This window comes from Jaculus jaculus, chromosome 19 (assembly GCF_020740685.1).
Source record: "Jaculus jaculus isolate mJacJac1 chromosome 19, mJacJac1.mat.Y.cur, whole genome shotgun sequence".
NCBI classification, from domain to species: Eukaryota; Metazoa; Chordata; class Mammalia; order Rodentia; family Dipodidae; genus Jaculus; species Jaculus jaculus.
In genome coordinates, this window is record NC_059120.1 from 28,550,648 (window position 1) to 28,572,877 (window position 22,230).

The 22,230-nt window shown below is 39.4% G+C and overlaps 1 protein-coding gene across 1 annotated transcript in view; it reads right to left on the bottom strand.

The window, feature by feature from the left end:
• Plppr5 (phospholipid phosphatase related 5) overlaps nt 1-21,616 on the bottom strand; it is a 145,772-nt gene extending 124,156 nt beyond the window's left edge. The window contains exon 1 of the mRNA XM_004663955.2: nt 21,337-21,616. Coding sequence (XP_004664012.2) covers nt 21,337-21,540 — 204 coding nt within the window. The 5' untranslated portion in view covers nt 21,541-21,616. The remainder of the gene's footprint in view (nt 1-21,336) is intronic.
• Nucleotides 21,617-22,230: the final 614 nt, after the last annotated feature.

A 22,230-nucleotide genomic window follows, 5' to 3' on the forward strand; every position in this document is an offset into this window, starting at 1 on the left:
TACACCTCAGTGATGAATTCCTGACTTTAACAAAAAATTCTTCATATCATTAAAAACTTTGTCCAGAACTGGCATAAAGAGGACTATCATTGAATAACTATTGAACAAAGATAGGGAAAGAAGGGAAGAAAGGATTAATGAATGATTAGAAAGGATAAATGTAAGGATAAATATAAGAAAGGAGGGATAGAGACAAAGAAGAAGGGACATAGTAGATTTATACAACAAAGAATGTAAAGAAATTTCACTCAATTCACAAACTGAATACCTACCACCTGGATCAATGCTGTTAGGCATGTCAAACAGAAAATCCAAATGAGACATTTGTATAATGGACATCATAGTCATCCAATGTCTTATGGAAAAACATTGGTGACAGAATTTCATCATTGTTCTGTGTACTCATGAATGGGAAGACTGTGTGGCTCCTCAGAGTTCATGACTTTAACAGTAATGTAATATTAAAGAAATGGTTCCATCTCACTTTCCTGGTCAGAGGACAAACCCATTTTCCTAGTATTATTAAAATCCATAAGTCCTCACAGTCACAATTTTTTAATTTCTACTCAACTGGCATCCTGTAACAATTGAGAGTAATTTGTGAAAAGCTGTTAACACAAAGGCATGTACAATGATATTTAAATACAAGCGCACCCAAGATAATACTCAGGGAAGGGAATAACATCCAATTTTTCTGTCATGTCCATCCCACGTAATGTGTAATGTTCTTCTATTTTCTCCTACTTTAAAATACACATAGAATACATGGTACTTTGGTTGCTTAATCCAACTCAATAGTATCCTGGATCAGTAGTTGAATAGGGTTATATCCATAGACCACTTCACCTGACTATATAAAGGCTGCATTTCCAACGACCTCTCAGCCACTTGATATTCATGTAGTATCTTTATCCCTTCCTCTAGTCTTTCCCCATTACTGTTGATTTAATGTTTATTTAAGACTTTTTTTGACTATACATTATTACTCTTGTCACTTATCCAGGACTGCTTATACTATAAACTTCCTAGCACAGTCCAATTAAATGGTATAAGTAGAATAAGTATGTTTCTTTTTACAAATCTCCCAGTTGACCCAAGGAAATGATCCCAAGGAAAATAATGAACTCTGGATTTAGAAAAACTACTGGTTTCAAATTACTTAATATTTTTATAAATTATTTAACATTGTTTGAGTTACATTTCTTCTGCAAAAGGATGGTGACAAGAAAATCATGATAGAGGGCTGGGGAAATGGCTTAGCAGTTAAGCGCTTGCCTGTGAAGCCTAAGGACCCCCGTTCGAGGCTCCTTTCCCCAGGTCCCACGTTAGCCAGATGCACAAGGGCGCATGCGTCTGGAGTTCGTTTGCAGAGGCTGGAAGCCCTGGCGCGCCCATTCTCTCTCTCTCCCTCTACCTGTCTTTCTCTCTGTGTCTGTCGCTCTCAAATAAATAAATAAAAAATTTAAAAAAAAAAGAAAATCATGATAGAGCTATGTTGAAAATTAAGCTACTCCTCTCATTAACAGGTTCAAAGTGCTATCTTCATACAGTAAGCACCTAATATAAGAAAACTGAGAAGCAATGAGATCAAATGACTGTCCTCATATTATACTGATTAGTGATAGCAATAAGATCTAACCCTCTTGAATGCAAACAACAAGATAACACAGAAGTGTCCTGGTGTTAAATTACCATTTCTCCTGGGCTATCACAATATTTTCCCCTTGTTATGTACTTATTCATCAACCAGGAGCTGAGGAGCTCCCTGTTCCTGAGCACTCTCCTAGGTGGTGAAATTAGGTTTTGAGACTTTACCTCCCCATGAAGATCACTTGATTAACCATCTGGACCTCACATGAATGGTATCCTTCCTGAGGACACAAAATCCTTTCTCATTCATCTTCACACTTTTTCTTTTTCCTTTTCCTTTTCCTTTGTAAAATATGTGACAGTTGTTAAAAAGCAAGAAACAAGCTCTAATCTAAGCTTTGTGACTATTTTAGCTGCATGGCTATAAGCAATCTGAATTCTTCTGAGCCTGATTTTCTCATTTCAAAATGACGGTAATAACCATTTCATGTGATTACTAAGATCTTTCTCTGAGTGACAGAGCAGTGTACAAGCTGAGGGTCTAGGCCACTGCTATTGTCAATACTACATCATCATATTCTACAGGAAAGTGAGCCTGAATGTTCTCAGAACATTCTTCAGATAGCTTCAGCAATAACAGCTCTGAGGTCAGAAATCTGGATTCATAAAAAATGATTCCTTAATACAATTACCTCGAATCTTCTGCTCAAACTCTACCCAGATTCAATTCCAACCAACTGATTGTGCACTGCTGCCTCTCAGGATGGTTCCTGGTGTCTGACTATGGGTGATCCTGATATGGGCTACTTAGTCCTACACCCCAAAATGTATGTCTCAGACCTCATCTCACAGCTCTATTCACTTCTATTCCCCCGGCCCTTGATTCCCATGACAGTCCTGCCTTTTCTTGTTCAGAGTGTCTGCTTCCACTTCCTGTCCTCCTCCATATTGCCTTGCTCTACCCTCCCTCTTTGTATTCCACTTTGGGCTGCTGTCTCTTCTTGAACTCTGGCTAGCACTCTAGTCTCTGATTTCCAAGTGGCTCTCAATTAGAACTGATTGTCAGGACTGGGAAGATGGTTCAGTGGATAAAGTTCTTGCTACACCAGCTTGAATACCTGAGTTCAGCTGCCCAAGACCCATGTGAAGCTAGATAAGCATCTACAATCTCAGTGCAGCTACAGCAAGAGGAGAGGCAGAGACAAGAGTGCCCCCAGAAGAGGGGAGCCAGACTGCCTGGTAAACAATAAGAAGCCTTGTCTCAAACAGAGTGGACACTGTCCTCTGACCTCCACACACACACACACACTGTGCCCATTCCTACAGTCACGTTTGTGAATGCATATGACACACACAATGCAAAGAACAATCAGAAGAGCTGATTGCTGGAAGCCCACCTTCCCACAACCAGCATAGCCATGCTTTGAAAGGCCCAAGAATTCAGAAGCCCAAAAATACTATCACGCTCCAAAGGGAGCTTAAGCGGGCCCCTGCATACCTCAAACTCCAGGCTTTACTCTCTGTTGGAAGCAAGTAAAGAATCCCTCTTCTCATTATTTCAGAGCCCGCTCCTAATATAAAACTAGGTAAAAAGGGCATGAGATAGCCCTCAAGGATGGGAAATGAGTAATGAAGTAAACCACTTATTTGGTTTCTGTAAATAGCCTGCACCATAAGCCTTAATAGCCCACACTGTAAGCCTTAGTAGCCCACACCATAAGCTGTAGCAGCCTGCCTCAGACCACCAAGGTCATAGGAGACTGATACCACACTCTGCTATCCCCATCCAAGGACCTGCGTAAATGCTGACCACCAAGGTCATAAGAGACTGATTGTTCCACGAGGGGCTTGAACAAATTAAACTAATTGGCTTAGAAACTATGGAGTGGCACAAACTGACTGGCTCGTACCCCACGGGCTCCTGATGTTAAAAAAATGATTGGTCTAATGCACAGGCGTTGTTAGAAGCCCTATAAAAACTGTCCCGTTCCTGCATTCGGGGATCTGCAACCCTCTACCCCTGTGCGGTGTACGACTGTGGGCCCCAGCGTGCTTGGAATAAAATCCTCTTGCAGTTTGCATCAAGACCGCTTCTCGTGAGTGATTTGGGGTGTCGCCATATCCGGGCAGAGCATGGGGTCCTCGGTTTGGGGGTCTTACAGCTTGTTCTTAGCCCTTCTGTTCCCCAATACACCAGCTTCCTCACTGTCTGTCCAACCAAATCCATCACAGGCACCAGGGCTCTTATACAATTTTTTTTTTGTTAAAATAAACACCAAAGTTATGAGTTCTGTTAGAATCTGGCATCTCTTTTCTCCTGCACCTCGATTTTCTGGCTTGGGCGCCTATTGCCAAGTCCCTATGGTTTTGTTTTTACCATGACACTAACTCGAGTGCTTTACTAGGCTCCCTTTTCGAACTTTAATGAGTTTCCTCTTAATAGTTCCTTTCAGTTCTTGCTTCTGTGTGAAAAAAAAAAAAAAAAAAAAAAAAAGCTGAGACACTAGCACATTCCCATCATGAAGTTATGCAAATACAATTAATCCAATCAAAGCTCATTTTAGAAAGCCAGTCTTATGTGCTCTTTTAAGTCATTTCCCATGAATGGGAATCTTAAATGGATGATTAAATTTAGAAAGAGGCTTTTCGCCAAGATGGCGCCAAAAGCAAAGAAGAAAGCTCCTGCCCCTCCCAAAGCTGAAGCCAAAGCAAAGGCCCTGAAAGCCAAGAAGGCCATGCTGAAGGCGTCCACAGCCACAAAAAGAAAAAGATCTGCACGTCACCCACCTTTCTACCACCCAAGACATTGTGCTTCCGGAGGCAGCCTAAATACCCTAGAAGAGCGCCCCCAGGAGACACAAGCTTGACCACTGTGCCATCATCAAGTTCCCCCTGACCACCCAGGCCATGAAGAAGATCCAAGACACCACCACCCTGGTGCTCATTGTAGACATCAAGGCTAACAAGCACCAGATCAAACAGGCTGTGAAGAAACTCTATGACATTGATGTGGCCAAAGTCAACACCCTGATCAGGCCTGATGGAGAGAAGAAGGCCTATGTTCGGCTGGCTCCAGATTATGATGCTTTGGATGTTGCCAACAAAATTGAGATCATCTAAACTGGATCCAGCTGGTTAATTCTAAATACTCCTTTTTTTTTTCACTATAAAAAATATTTAGAAAGAGAATCCATCTTTCAAGAAAACCAAGCACATTTAATCCATGTTACTATAAACTAGTGAATCTGAGTTCACCTACCAATGATAAGACTGTTGTATCATTTTCCATAAATTTAAATCAGTGTTTTCTTTTAAAAAGTGCAATACTGTACCTTCAGATTTCTAAAGCAGCATATAAATGTATATATTTCACCATAATTTTCAATTTATGATGAAAAGCCTGAAGGCATTTATTGCACAGGTAAGCATACCTGTTTGCAATTTAGCAATATGTAGGTCAAGATAACTTATTTATGGGAAATAAATAATAGTAGTAATAAAATCATCTTGTCAATTTCAATTTTAATTGTATAACCCCAGCATAACCTTTCATGATTATAGAAACATTTCTTTTTTAGCATCCATGCTGCAAAAGATGATTTAAAATTATGTAGTACGTATGTCACAGAAGTTTACTTCTTAGTAACCAATTAAGGCTTTATTTCACTGTCACATTTTTATGTGAAAGCAACAAAATATATCAATTTTAAAACAGACCCACTAATCCCCATGTGTTGAATAGTTCTAAATCATTATTTTTGTTTTTCCTTCTAGTTTACTAAATTAAAACCAGTCACAGATGTAAAGCTATTTTTGTGAGGCAGGTCATTCGAGAACCAGTCACAGATGTAAAATTATTTTTGTAAGGCCATTTTAGAAGGCTGAGCACATGCTTATCTCTCCAAAATGTAAAGGAGAACTTGGACTTTAATCTATGAGCACCACTGGGATGGATTTTCCACTAAATATCCTATGTTTCAGAACTGTTTACGTCTATATGAACATCTTCCCCTCAGGTACTTGTGTGCTTCCTTCAACTTATCAGGCTTTCCTCAGCCAGAATGGTTCTGTGCATTTTCTTCTTGGATTACTCATCCTTCGTTGATTCATCCTTGATTATCCAGCATCTCCTCTCAGAAACATCCTCTGTCATTGTTCCTCTTCCACCCGCATCCCGTCTATACTCCCCACTATATACTCATTGGTCAAGAGCAGTTAAACTATAGTAATCCCTTTTCCTCAAGTCTTGAATATACAGAACCCATCATACAGTCAATATCTTATCCAAGGAAGGACCTGGTAAGTACTTTTTTATGCATACATGAATTCCTGATCACTAGATCATTGTTTTTATATGAAGTTAGCAGACAATTCCATCTGCCCCCATTTGAGAAGGTACAGAACTAATTTCTGCTTTTTTGATATTTCAGTCTAATTGGGAAGTCTTAAATTTCAATAAAAAGTATCCATAAACAATAAACCCTTAATTTCATTTTCCCTGTTATGCATGAAGTTAATTGAAATCCTGTGACTTGCTTGCCCAAGCAGCTCTGACTTGTGAATGTCATTCTCTAATTTTTACTGCCCTCTGAGGAATAAAATCCTCTCAAAAATACTTCCATGTGTGGAGACCAGTGCTTCATCTCCTAATGTATGACTACTATTGAAACTGCAGAGTATGACTTAGAGATCCTGAGTGGCAATAAAACTGTGACTCGGCTCTGGAGATATGGCTTAGCAGTTAAGGCATTTGCCTGCAAAGCCAGTGGATCCTGGCTCAACTCTCCAGGACCCACTTAAACCAGATGCACAAGGGGCACATGCATCTGGAGGCTCTAGCATGACCGTTCTCACTCTCTTCTTCTGCTTCTTTCTACCTCTCAAATAAATAAAAAACTGTGACTAAACTCATCTAGAAATTCTGCCAGTTATCTGAATACAACCTCAGAAATCAAAAGAGTTTATTCATTTTATCATATATAGAGATAGTTTCATTTATTAACCAATGGTTCCATTTATGAAGTTGAAAAGATGACATAATCTTTAGTAATCTGCTGTGTGCATGTGTGTGTGTGTGTGTGTGTGTGTGTGTGTGTGTGTGTGTGTGTGTGTTGTGTATGTGTGATGCTAAGAATCCAACCCAGGGCCTCATACATGCTAAACAAGCACCCTACCACTGAGCTGTAGTTTAGTATAACCCTGATTTATTTTGGAAAAAATTTAAGTGTTTATGTACATAAAATGTCATATTTGATAAAGAAAAGCACATGAAGCATAAATTCTTATGTAGTGATAAATTAAAGTTCTAAAATATGTACTGTATATATTTAACACATAATAATGGTAAAAATAAAATGAACAGTGGTGTTAAGGATTTATGAATGAATATGTTAGGAAATTGAAATATTTTACTTTTATCATATAAGATTTATTTTAGAGCACATCCTGCATAATTTTGAAGAAATGAAAACTTAAATGAGTTTACCTAAGAAAATATTTATAATTAATGATAGCTAAAACATGTAAAGCATTAAATTTCTAGGTTTGGAAAAATAATTCAGGATTTAAAACATAAGCATCTAAAAATGAGTAGTTAGTACCTTTTATCAAAAAATAAATTTTACTCACATGCCAAGGAATTTCGTATCTCAAATAGGTAAAAATGCCTGAAATAATTTAAATATATATGTAGATGTTAATTCTTTTAAAATGTGCTAATGATTATTTGCTTGAAGAACATTAGGTGGTAAACAAAAGACAAATATATTTATAACAAATCTGTCAGTTAATGGTAATCTATACTTGTTTAACAGCCAACATATTTGTATGTAATTAACTATAATAATATATAAGCATGTAGTATTATATGATATTGTATTTTCTATATGTATTTGAAAGCATTTCAATAATTATCTGATTCCAAAATACTAAATCTAATTAGAAGAGCTTGCCTAAGATTTAGTCTTCAGGTATGAAAAGCTCAGATCTTTGAAGGGAAAATGCCATAATCAGTTTGCAAGATCAGTTTGAGGGGAAAATGCCATAATCTCTTACTGCTGTTTCCTGTGCTCACTGGTAGGGAACAGAGTACATCATCAGTCTGTGTTTCCACCTATGTGGGAAAAATTTGACTATTCCTTTCATAGATGACATGATTGACCACAATGTGTTTCTGTGTCCACACAAGTTCAATGCATTAATGAACATGATAAGAGAGGGTAAAACTCCATCGATCTCTACCTGAGGGTGAACATGCCTCTGAAATTCTTCACTTATGCTAAATATAAAACAAAACAATCCAAGGTATCTTAAGTAAGTGCAGTCTGTTGTGGTCAGACAGAATGGAAGGGCAAATTTAAATCCTTGCTGCACAGGGTTATTCTGTTTCACAGAAGATAGCCAGAGGAGTGAAAAGTACTATCAAACACTGAGAACCCACACCAGCTGTTACATATGGAGCAGAAACTCAGAGAGCCATCACTGTAGGATAGAATGCCCTAATAGGGGCTGGAGAGATGGCTTAGTGGTTAAGGCACTTGCCTGCAAAGCCTAAGGACCCGGGTTTGATTCTGCAGGTACTATGGAAGCCAGATGCACATGGTGGCACATGTGTCTAAAGTTCATTTGCAGTGACTAGAAGCCCTGGAGCTCGCTCTCTCTCTCTTTCTCTCTTCCTCCCTCCTTCCCCTCTTTGCCTCTAATAAATAAATAAATAAATAAATAAATAAATAAATAAATAAATAAATAAAAGAATGTCCTGATTGGCTTATTTTACACAAAAGAAGGAATTCAGAGGTAAGAAACCACTCCTTGCCCCAGTTGGAGCACAAACCTTTCCAAACCAGGTATCTAGTGCTACTGAAGCTAGAAGAATGAGCCAACTTTCTAAAGAGCTCAAAAATAAAGTAGCCAGCCAGGGTGGAATGCTCAGGTCTCACCTGTCAGGCCAGCAAATGGCTCTATTTATTATATCTTGTCTTTTCTCCAGCAACCCAGTCCATATCCACAAGAATCCTTCAGGTTATGCAAAAAAATGAGTTGATAGGAAAGACAGAGTGCAATTGACTGAAAGCATTGAGGAAAAAGTTATCAAAGATTTGAGCCTGAAGCTGCTTAAATTAAAGGACAGGATGTGTAAATAGATGGTGATGAGGAGCAGGGAGAATATTAAAAAAAAAACAGCAATACAGAGAGCTGCTTTTCAAGTATTTGCTGCTTCCCAGGCAAGGGCACCAGGATTTGGCTGTTACTCGGATGGTAGTCCTACGAATACTTTGTCTCTTAACAATATGTATGTATGTATATGTATGTATGTATATATATACATACATACATATGTATATGTATATATACATATATATGCATATATACACACATATTATATATATATTCAATATATATATGTGTGTGTGTGTGCGTGCGTGTGTGTTTAGATATATGTATGTAAATTATATACATATATATTTGCACATACACGTATGTATATAAAAATCTATGCTTTTCCCCTAAATATACTTAAACAACTGACTTGCTTTCTGCCCTTTACTAAGTTCAAACCTTGAGGTGATGACTATATCTTGGTTGTAGTAGATATTCTATTTGTTAGTTATATGGTTATAAATATATTAAAATCACAGTATAAGACTTTAAATTAGAGGCTGGGGAGATGGCTGAGCAGTTAAGGCACTTGCTTGCAAAGTCCAACAGCCCAGGTTAGATCCCAGTACCCATGAAAGCCAGGTGGACAAAGTGGCACATGCATTTGGAGTTTGTTTGCAATTGCTAGAGTCCCTGATGCACCCATTCTTATTCTTTCTCTTTCTCATGCTCTCTCTCTCTTCTTTCTCTCCCCTTGCAAATAAATAAACAAAAGTATTTCTAAAACAGATTTTAAAATGTATGCATCCAAGACTGATAGTTTTGGTAGAGTTACCTGTATTAAGCCTCAAATATGACTTTACGTTTTATCGGAAAATATTTGATGTTAAAAATATAAAAGATGTGCTGAAGAAATGACAAAGCCTAACAACCAGGTTCAATTCCTCATTATACACATAAAACCAGATGCACAAAGTGGCACATGCATCTGGAGTTCATATGCAGTGGCTAGAAGCTTTTTTGTGTCCATTCTCTCTGTCAGTCTCACTTCTCTGTCTCTCTCTACTTACAAATAAATTTATATATATATACATATACATATATATTTTAAATATATTTATATATAAATTTATGTATTATATATAATATGTATTATGTATATATTATTATTATGTATATTTCATAAGCATATACAATTTATTTCTCTCTCCCAGATAACAATGACATCCAAACAGATTCTGTGCAGGTCACCTTTCAGGAAAAGGCAAAATTAGTATAGTGATAGGAGGACCATAGGATTAAAAGGAAATGAGGAACCATTCTGCAAAGGTGTGTCTCTTCATTGCTGTGGGTTATCAGTTAGTTGTATATTCTTTCTGTGCCTCAATGCTTTCATCTGTAAAATGAATTAACAGTAGGGCCATTTCATAATATTATGTGAAGACTAAATTAGTTAATATGTGTTCAGTGCTTCTAATGATGTCTGATATGTGCCATGTCCCTAAACTCTTTGGCTATTTGTGCAACTTCTCATTAGCTGTGTGACCTTGGACAAGTCACTTCAGTTCTCTGAGTATCAACTTGAGAATTAAAAGACAAAAAAGATAAGAGACTATCTAAGTGCTCTGTCATGGCTAAACCAGCTATGAAGACACATGCTTTCTTCCTGATACTGAATTCACAATCTTTTTCCAAAAATGGAATGGCAAGGACAGACTGATAGTGTGGCTTGAATAAAGCAATTACTGGATTCCCATATCTGTATTCTAGACTTAGCCTACAAAAGACAAAAAGGAGAACCCAAGTAGCATGCAATGAGAAGCCAGAGAGAAGAGTAAACAAAGATCTCTTTATGAAAAGCCAAAGGGTTGTCACGTAGTTTCAATTAAGTCTCTTCATTCATTTCAGTAACTGAGTAAATGCAACATGGCACAGACACACTGAATGGAAGAGGTCATTGTTGCCTACCCATAGATACTGTTGTTGTTGTTTTTCCTTTGCATTAGGAATGTCATGAGTTCTTATGAATCTCCAGGTGCAGCCACTCTCTATGTTTCAACATCTGTGAGATCAAGGCATTTTGTTTTGATGAGGTCTATGGAAAAACAGGGCTCTCCTTGGTAGCAAAAGTGCTTCTACGCACTCCAGTGCAATAAAATGCTAAATCTGAAATGGACATTATTGTTTAAAGTAGCTGCTTTCTCTATTGAAAACAAGAGGAACACATAGTCTTGAATTATATTGAAACAAATCTGACTTTCTTCAGAGTGGAAATACCACAAGTTATTGAGGTGATACACAGATATGTCAGAAGTATATTTATAATCAGCTGCCCTATAATGTCACAACTATTTGCCAGTATTGCTACGAAGGATAGGTGAGGGGCACTTAAATCTTGGTTTTTCTATTTGTAGCAATTCACTTAACCTCTTTAAGCCTTAATTTGAAAGCATGCTACATATGAAAGCTGCTCATAAAATACTTATTTTAATAAAGAAAATCTAAGAGGATAGAGAGGGCAAAATGACATAGGAAGAAAGGGAAGAGATCTATATATACCTCTGTTGTTTCTATTATGATATTTCCAAGTATTTTAACTATTTCAATACCATGTCAAATATATGTACATTCACAGGAAATAAAAGAAATTTCCAAAGGATAACAAAATACAAATGTAGCATAAAGCAAATACAGTTATTACTTAATGCATTTAGTTAACATTCTTTGAGTACATAATTCTAGAAAAAATTATGAAATCTGCAATTTACTTTAGTCGAGGTTGTGTGGTATGCAGTTACCTATGAGTTGATGCTCTAATTCTAGCAAATATTAATAAAATGCAAAGCCCTAGGTAGTCACAAGTCCTGTTATGATTTGGGTTATATGTATCCCCTAAAGCTCATGTGTTGAAGGTATGGTCCTCAGTGGTGCAACAGTGTTGGGGGGTGGGATTTAGGAGATGACCGGACCACAAGAACTCTGAACCCATCATGGGACTAATTCATTTGTGGATTCATGTCATAATGTCAAAAAATGATCTGGAAGCAGGATTTGTCCTAAAGGTTAAGTATTTTCTTTATTACCATAGACAGCATGAGGTAAGCAGTGTTTTTTTTTTTCCCATATTTCCACAATGACATGCTATCACATTACAACCCTAAAAGCCAAGTGACCATAGACTGAAGCCTCTGAAAACTCAGTCAGAATAAATCTTTCCTCCTTCTAGTTGTTCATCTCAGGTATTTTGTCACAGTGACAAAAAACTAAAATAGGCCTTACAGCAAAGAGGCTGCCAAAAATCATTTTGGTTATCTGTATGTTAATTAACAACTGATCTAATTAGCAATGAGATATAAAAGGGTTTTTATTGATGAAAATTATGACTTTTAATTAGCATGATGAATTGCTATAAATTTACTCTTATTTGGTGAATGAAAAAAAAAAAAAAGAACTCAAGGTATGTGAATTTTTAGTTTGGAGAGACAAGGTTTAAGACTCTGATAAAGCAACCACACTATTCCCCAGTCATTTAATCTTGGTGGATCCAGGCCCAGTCCCTCTTAGTTATGAACATCTGTACACACAGGTCAACTCAAGGACACAAATCCTACCCTGGATATACTGACCCTGAACAAAGGACTTCATACACATAAAACACCTTTGAGAACAGAGAGCTGGGAGTTTACTGAACTTCATTTGGCCTGTTATATCTATTTTAATGAAAGGTTATTGGTTATTAAATAATGGCAGGCTCAGCAGAATTTGGGCCGACACTTGAATTAAAATGCATTATAATTTCACCTCCACAAATTTGACAGGGGCCTGGATGCCTTATCTGTCAAAAATATTTAAGGCTGGAGAGATGGCTTAGCAGTTAAGAGCACTTCCTGTACAAGCATGAGGGCCTGAGGAGGTCTGAGTTGAGTGATGCAATTTGACTTCCAGGGCCCACATAAACAGCTGGGCATGGTGATGCACGTCTGCTACTCTAGTCCTATGGGAAACAGAGACAAAAGTGTAGCTGGGGCAAATAAACAGGCAGATCAGGAATCATTAAAGACTTCAGCTCGAGTAAGAAAGTCAGAAAAGAAATGAAGCGGGAAACCCATTGTTCCCTCTCAGCCACTACAGATGAGCTCACCCCTCCTCAGACTAGTGCAAGGACATGTGCACATACAACACCATGCAACACACATGCAAAGAATCATGACAATCTACAAGTTCAGCAGGACAAAACTGGCTTGTTAGAATACAATAACTTAACTTTGAAACACCCAAATCTGATGATGAAAATAAAAATTAAAACACATTATAAAGCATTATAAAGGTGTCTTTAAAGTTTTAAATGTACCTGATTTAGGAAAAAAATGTAGAATCTGGTCTTTTCCCCCTGCTCCATGAAATTATAATTTTATTGACAGTGATGCTCAAACTACCTCTGTCATAATAAGACTAAAAAAGTAACCAGCCTGCTGAGAAAAAACTGGCATTCTCAGAAATAGTTTAAATCGTACTGAATACAGAACTTCATTTCACATATTTTAAAGTATCTCCCATCAAAATAATATCCCATGTGAGTTTTCAAGGGCCATTAAATGGTTCTACCTAACTATAGGTTCAGCTCATGACTTTTACACCAGACTTAGGTGGAAGAAAATGTTGACCTAGGAAAACAGGATCATACTGGCTATCATCACAGTTCCACATGTCAAGGAAGCACTGTCTTTGAACACAGATTTTTTTAATTCCCCTTTTCATTTTTTTACGTTTCTATAATTGAGTTCTACATTAAGAGACATATGGACACTGTGAAGAACACACTCATATCAAATTACTATTGTCTAACTTTCCTCTGCCTTCTAGGAGAGCCGTCATTTATGCTGTGAATCAAATTAGTGGGCAATTCCATGTAGCCAACAGAGCACTGGACGTGAAGTAATAGGTTTATATCCTAGATGTGTCATTTGCCAACTGGAGCGAAAGGCTAAAGCTCCCTCGCTGTGCTATCACATGTACTATCTAAATGGATCACTGTGAGCCATAAGTGGCTTGCCTCACTCAGTCACCAACAACTAAAAATGATGAGGTGAACATCTCATTTCACTTGGTGTTAACAATAAAAATGTTGGCATTTATGTGAAAAGAACAGCTATCACTTATTGATTATTGATAACTAAGTATTCACACTTAGCTCATACACATTTTTAATTCTGATAGGATATGTTAAACATTCTTATATCAGTATTATAGACAAGAAAACTTGTGTTTGGAGATGTCATTCTATGCATATTATCTGAGTTCTTGAAGGTCAAAAAGTATGCCTCATTAATTTTAGAAACTCAAGCATTGGATATTAGTAATAGTTTATAATAATTAGTTAGAAGGACATTTTATACCTTTGGTATTTACCTATGCTATTCTTTATACAGAAAAATCAAAGAAGTATGAAAGTTATATTCGTTTTCTACACAACAAAATCTATGTATAAGACAGAAAATGGAGAGTGTCAAGCACTGCTAACCACTTCTAAAGATCAGACAACTACACAACCCATGCTGTGTAGGGACTCACATTCGGTCTTTCTTGTATTAAGAAGTGATTTATTGTCTCATATATTTACCACTCCAAAAAAAGCTCTTAAAGAAGGTAGGAACAGCCAGGCATGGTGGTGCATGCCTTTAATTCCAGCACTTGGGAGGCAGAGGTAGGATCATCATGAGTTTGAGGCCACCCTGAGACTACATAGTGAATTCCAGGTCAGTCAGAGCTCGAGTGAGACCCTACCTCAAAAATCCAAAAAAAGAAAAGAGATAAAAAGAAAGTAGGAACAAATAAGTTACCTTCTTATATATAAGGTAACTATCGGAGCATAGTTCCAAACATAATGACAGATGACAGGAGGAGAAGAAATGATGATGCAGTGAGAAGAATGAACATTAAGAGGAAGGTTATAAGGAAGAAGGAAAAGCTAGCTGGTGTTCTGCTACGTGGATCTGTTTCCTCCTCAATATTTCCTTATTCAAACACAAAGAGAAGACAAATGAAAAAAGAGAAATAACGAAAATTTTTCAAAAAGAGAGGAAGGGAAAAAAAGGAAAACTAAGAGAAAGAGAAGAATGTGAAAAAAGGCATATGAATAGCAATATCGAGTTACTAAGAGAACTCAGGAGAGGTTCAAACAGACTCATAAACCCCAAGAGTACTTCATTTAGGAATCTTAGCTATCTTTGAAGATTTTGTGTTGTTATTGTTTTTTGACTTAGGGTCTCACTCTAGCCCAGGCTACCCTGGAATTAACTATGTAGTCTCTGGGTGGCCTTACACTCAAAGAGCTCCTGCTCACTCTGCCTCCCGAGGGCTGGGATTAAAGACATGTACCACCGTGCCCATCTGATAATATGATTTTTAATAAAGGCTCTTATTTAAAAATTGACATATGAATCTATATACATACATTTTACATATAATTTCCATGCATTCATCGTACCCCAAAATCTAATGTTTCCCATTTTAAGAACCAAGCCTCCAAAAGGATGCTTCACCTCCCCATGAACCACAGTTTTCAAACCTAGAATCAGAGTGGGTATCCACATCAATGTGGGTGCCTGTAGTCCCAGTGCAATGTGTTCTGCTGAGATAAGAGATGTTTTACAATCAGATTCAGAACAACAGAACCCTTAACCCCTTCTGCTGCCACCCACCAACCACATTTCCAAGCTTCACAGGAAACAAAACAATTTCCTGCACTACACATTGAGATCATTATTTACAATGGAACATGGCTGGTTTCCCATCAAACCAGGAAAATTGAAATGGGAGATAAAAGGTTTTTGAATTTGAATCACTATGACTAAAAACCTTGAAAGACCAGAGAACATGTATGAGTAAAGAGATTTAACAGCTTTAGTGAGTGGCACTGTGGCTATGAGACTCTGAATTCATCATCTACCATCTCTACATCCAAGAGGTTATCATGATTTTCTTATGGAAACTGACAAAGCTAATGAATTTATACTACTTATGTCTAGTATTATGATATCATTAAACATCTTATATCACATTGAGAAAATGGAGTGACTGATAGCGCTTATGTTTAAAGAAAATGCAATCGGTGTGCACTAAATGACACAAGTTTTGAAATGTACCTGTCTGGTCTGGTCTATGGGAAATAGATAAGTAAGATTAGCTAGCATTAGCCCATGCCAAGAAATGTAGGAAACATCAAAGGAAGGGATCATTAACTTGATTCTAATTAAATGAGAGTTTAGATTACTTCACTTTGCTTACTATTTAGACCACCCAATTTGTTTGCCCTAGTTGTTTTCCAAGTTGAGATTCCATACTAACAAACGATGGTATGTATATAGTTTATCTTAATTGGCTTCACAACCAAAGAAGGGGTAGCTAGTGCATATAGCTGGCCACTACTCTGATATTTACATTTAATCTTATAATTATAACAACCATGTGAGGCTAATACTTATATCATCCCCACCTTACAGTTGAAGAAGTGGAGGCACAGTGAGATTAACTGGCTGAAGTTTGTACTGCTGGAAAACAGTAGACCACGGCTTCTACCCAAGAAGATAGAACGTCCTGATTCTCCAAGAGGTGGGTGCTCTTATATGCAGCTCATGAATCCGAAAGATATTGGCTCATGAACATGGCAAATTAGTGGAGAAACCAAGAAAAGATTTCAGTCTAATCTGAAATTGATGGGTGTTCTTTGCTTACTCATACCAAAAGTGGTGTTCTAAGGCAAGGCATAAGAAAGGTAAGCTCTATGTGAAGCTCTGGACATGAATGCTTTCCTGTCACCATCTGACTTCCACAACCAGCGATGCTGGCACCCACAGGATGACAGCTGTGACTACATCCCTCAAATCCTAGTCTCAGGGTCCAGTGCTCCCTTCCTGGAGGGGTCATAAAGATTTTTGAGAAGCTTTGGCCAAAACCTCCAAACTTGTCCTTTCTGATATAATGGACCATTTTGGTTGTTACTAGGTAATTGTTGTTGATGATACTTGTTTTATTTGGTTGTTTTGTTTTTATTTAATTTAATTCTGGTTCCATAAAGATGGATGATGAAGCCCTGTCTCCTTCAAATCATTGTTGCTCAGAAATCTAAAGGGAGGACCTAGTGACCATGGTATCCAAATTTGTGAGCAAAACCATTGCTATCACCAATTCTTTTAATCAATGAAAACCAAAGGTCATGGATCAAGCTTATATCTGTGTGGTGCTGTGATACTTACTCTACAGATCAAATTAAACTCACAGTTTAAAGACCATATAAGGCAGCTCAAATTGTGTTTTTTTTTCTGAAATTACAATTGACATAATAATATACAGTACCTTGGATAGTTTAAGATACCCATGTACAGCTAGGTATACACAGTAGCATATGCATCTGGAGTTCATTAGAATGAGCACAAGGCCTTGGCATGTCCATTCATTCTCTCTCTCTCTCTCTCTCTGTCTGTCTCTCTGTCTCTCTCTCTCCCACCCTCCCTCCCTCTGTGTCACCTTCCTTACAAATAAATAAAGAAAAATTATTTTTTAAAAAAATGGTTTTAAGTGAACATTTTGATAACAAAAGAGCTCTATACCTCCTCTGGCCCCAAAGTGTCCTGAAACAGCACCCAAGAGACTATGTTCCTACTCACTTCCTGAGAAATCAAAAAATATTGGGCCTGGCATTCTATATCTCCTAGATGGAACTTCAGCCTTCGTCTTCAACCATGTACCCCTTTTTCCCCCAAATAGCAAACTCAAGAAGTGAGGTGAGCTGACAGCTGATTTAGGAGTACAGTCTGCATTTTCAGCCTTCAGAATGTTTGTTCACAAAACTTTGCTCCTGTGATGTTCTCACTCAACCACCATTTTGCCCTCTCTTTCAGGACTCAGTACAAGTAGTGCAGGGCTTCCCTGGTGTGCTGGCAAAGCTCTGGGTCTGATCCCAGAAAAGCATTTCTCAAGTGCCTATGTTTCCATGAAGCCTTTCCTCACCCCTCCAAAGAAAAGCAATATTGGCCACCTGTGAAACACCAGAAGTCTTTGAAATACACACACACACAAACACAAATACATATGAACATATATACCATTCATAGTACATGCATACATAAAAATTTATTGTTTATTTGCAGTGATGGGGACTACTAAAAGCAAAGCTTTTTACACTAGGCAAACATGTTATCACTGAGTTTATATCCCTAGCCCTTTGGTCCTTGCACTCACTATGTAACCCAGCCTGGCCTAGAACACATGATCCTCTTCCCACAGCCTCTGAGTGCTTGGATTACAATTGAGCACCATCATACCCAGCCATACACATAAATCATGTTCTCATGATTGTCTGTCTGTCTGTCTATCTGTATCTGTATCATCTGCATTTCTATATCTACCTATCTATCTATCTGTCTATCTATCTATCTATCTATCATCTATCTATCTATCTATCTATCTATCTATCTATCTATCTATCTATCTAATATCTGCTGCATTCTGCATTTGCCTAATTTCTCAAGATAGGCTGTAAACTCCATAAAATTGGTGACCAAGGTTTACTTCTGAAGTTATCTTTACACCTCTACTCTGCCAGACTGAGTGTCTAGAACACAGGAATTCAAGAAACATTTATGGCATATTATTTTGTTTCAAATAATGTCAGACTAGGAACATGGTGCAGAGTCTGTTTTTGATCCCCAGCACCACACCAAAAATAAAATACAATAAAAATGGTAATGGTATAATGACCTGTTATGTAGTATTGATCATGGTCTAAGAAGGATATTTACTAATTATAACTAATTTGATATACAAAACTCTGTCTGACTGAGAGAACTGAGACTTTAAGCATAGACAAATTGTTCAAGGTTACACACCAAGTAGATGTCCCAACCCTTGACCTTGAAGCAGAGGTATATTGGATCTGAATCCAAATTCAATACAATCCCAACTGAGCTCTGAGTCAACACTATATAAAAGAAATAAAATTCATCCAACAAGATGGCCAGGCCTCTAATCACAGCAAGTCCTTGTCTCATTTCCTAATTAATTAAAACTAATTAATTTAAAAGGCCTAAGATTTTAATTTTTGAATAAATAACAAGTAGGAAAACCACTGTGATATTGAGGGCCACTTTTCAAATCACTCTGAAGGTTGGAAATGGTAAATATGCACATATATATATAATATACACACACATACATATGAACCTCTATGGCCACAGTATAGTAAATGTAAGATCTGATTGATTGTCTCTTTGGGTGAAACACTTAGTTAAAGAAATCATTTATGAAATGAAATCACATATCTAACAGAAAAAAAAAAACAGACTTGAAAGTTTTGTAGACTATGGCTAAAATTCTGAGCATAGCATTTTAGCTCTGATCCTTGGGCACATTACTTAATCTTCCTAAACTTCTGTTTCTCCAAATGCTATATGACAATATTAATTATGGTTTTCAGAGATAATGCAAATTATCATTGAGTATAAGGTTTATAGAAAACACATGAGAGTATACACAAAGAATCACCCAGTGTGGGTGGGTACTATTAACATTACTAGTACTATTTCCCTGAGAAGTGTACAAAGACAGTGTTATTAGGAAGAATGGAGAGGCAGAACCACCATTGCTTCAACTCTTCATGGTGACAGAATGGCCTATTCCTCGGGACAATTTGAGTTTCCCTTTAATACTCTCTGCATTTATCTCCTCAGTGCTCCCCAAACAACTCCATCTTTCAGACAACGTGCTCCTTAGAAACAGAGGGAGAAGCATGGCATTTTTAGCATTAGTCCCCTACATAGGCAAACACCATATACATCTTTTGTTTGATTTTCAAATGTTCTGAACCTTGGTTTCCTCAAATGTTAGCTGTAGACAATATCTCCTGAAAGGGCTGCTCTTCAAACAGGTAACAACAACAACTCAGTTCCAAGCACAGACCAGCCCTCATTAGGGACTGATCAATCCCCTGTCTCCTTCCTGGCTGCTACTTAGATGGTGAATCACCATCTTTTGACCAATGTACTCTGATCTCTAGCTGGTTTCTGCCACCATGGATGTGAAAGTGCCATCTCCCTAAAGCAAGATATACAATAACAGGAGTGACAGACTCTGTTAACTATGGTACCAACCAAATCAATGACTAAAAAACAATTGATTCTTTTCCTTCAAAAATGTTTTTGAAAAAAAAAAAATCACTAAGCAACTTAGTCTCCTAACAAACACGGACTCAGGAACCCAGAAGCTGAGCAGTCAGAAAAGCCAGGAGAAATGGACCAGTATTGCCAGCTTAAAAAAAAAAAAAAAAAAAAAAAAAAAAGGAGAGACAAGTCAAACATAAAGCTGGGTTGGGGATTTCTGATACATTTTAGCAAATCCAATGTCAGGGTTGTTTTTCTTCTGGGGCAAGGTCTAATATTTTTCCAACCATTGCAATAGAGCTGAAGTTGAAGTCAACTATCACTGTAGCTATGATAAACAAAGTTCTTCTAATGCCATCAAAAACTTGGTGGGTTTATTCACAGGATTCCACTTTCATATGTTAAGAACTTTTCATTATTTGGCAAATTGTGAAACCATTGTCCTGTAAAGAACAGATGAATATCAAAGCCTAGTTGATACAAAGTGCATTCCTGATATTCATAACAGCAGTCCTTCTCTTCATTTCCTAATTTTTGTACTTTGTTACCTGCAGGGAGAAAGAAAGGGAGGGACGGATAGAGGAGGGAGCTGGAGCACCTAGGAAGGGAACCTCCTATACTTTGTCAGTATGAAGGAATCACGGTGAGGCTGCTTTCCTAGATAAACATCGTCTCCTACAAGCAACTTTGCATTGTGTTCACACATACAAATTATGACGTGATAATTAGCCTAATCATTACGTGCTTATCCATCCACCCATACATATATATGAATGTGTATATGTATAGTCATGTTACACACATACACACACTGAGACACACACAAACACACGGGCAAACCCTAAAGATCAAGTTCTCAGCTAGGAAAAGACAAGACTTGAAGCCACCAAGGCAGGGAGTAGCCTTTAAGTACATCTAGGGATCTAGGTGTTCTTGTGATTCAGGCTCAGGTTCTCTTCTCAGCAAAACACTGTTGCTGAGGCCTCTTCGTTTATAAATGCTCCAGTGCATCTCTGGGGTTTTGCTGTCTCCTTGGCTTAGCCCACCTGGCCCTTTCACGGGGAGGGGAAGGAAGAGGCCACACAGGAATGCTGTCCCTTCCACATCCCAGTAACCCCCAGCTCGGCTCCTCTTCGACCTTCTCTGGCTCAGAGAGGAGGCTTTAGGTAAAGCGCAACCCCAGAAAAGATTACGTCCAGATTCACCCCAAAGGCGCATTCCCTCCACGTCCCTACACCCACCCATCATCTCCTGCAGTTCCCTTCCTTTCCACCCACCTGCTCTGGGCTCAGCAGGGGATGCGGAGGCGGAGGCGTGGGACACGGCTGGGGCTTCCTTGGCACCCGCCCCCACACTCCCAGAAGAACGTCCTCTGGAGAAGGGCCTGCCACCAACTTGGAGGAACTTAGATAGCCAAGGTGGGGGTTCCCCAGCCCTCCGGCTGGATGCAGCCTTTACCCTGAAGGCGAGCCCAGCCCGGGAGAACGCTTACCACGAGCACGGGGACGCCGGCGGCCAGCGAGTAGAGGAGCACCGGGGGCACGGCACTGCTGTCCTCCGGGCCCGGGTAGGGCTTGCGATAGGCGCTGTCGTGGCAGAAGAAGCCCTGCACGTTCACTGCGAAAGTGTCGGTGTATTCGAAGTAGTACGCCAGCATCACGGTCCCTGCCATGATCACCATCTGGAAATAGAGCATGCTGCTGGTGAGCGCCGGGCGCCGGGCGCGCACGCCTCCCGGCCCGCCAGCAGCCAGCCGAGCCCCTCCCGGGTCCGCGGAGGCTCAGCCGCGGCTGGGGGCGGTGGCGCGGGGCGGCCGAGGCGGAGCGTGGGGAGGACGCGGACGAGGAGGAGGGCTGCCGGGCGTTGGAGGAGGCGAGGCGGAGGCGGGGGCAGTCCGGCTTCGGCAGGCTGCAGAGGAGGCGGCTACCCCCGGACGAGTCCCCGCTCCCCTGCCCGCCCTCTGCCCGCCGCAAGCGCCGCCCGCCCGGGCGCGGGGTCGCGCTGAAGGGCGGGGAGTCCCCGGCGATGGGCACCCTGGCACGAGGGCATCCGTCAGAGCGAGCGAGGGTCCCTGGGTCCAGCCCCGAGGATGAGGCCCTGGCGTCGGTGGAGCCGCCGGGTGGCAGCGGACGAATGGATGGCCCGGCCTGGGCCCCGGAGGAAGGATGACCGGGAGCTGGAGAAAGCAAAACCGCGAGGGGCCACTGGGATGGGGCTTGTCGCCCTCCCTTTGGAGGCTCCCGCTGGGCTGCTGAACAAACCCTGCACGGCCCTGGGAAGACGCGTACGTCTACGGAGAGCGAAGCCCAAGGAAGGGCCAAGTGCCAGCCGGCGCGGCGCGGCCAGTTGCAGCCACTGAGTTCGCCTCGCTGCTCAGATTCCGCGA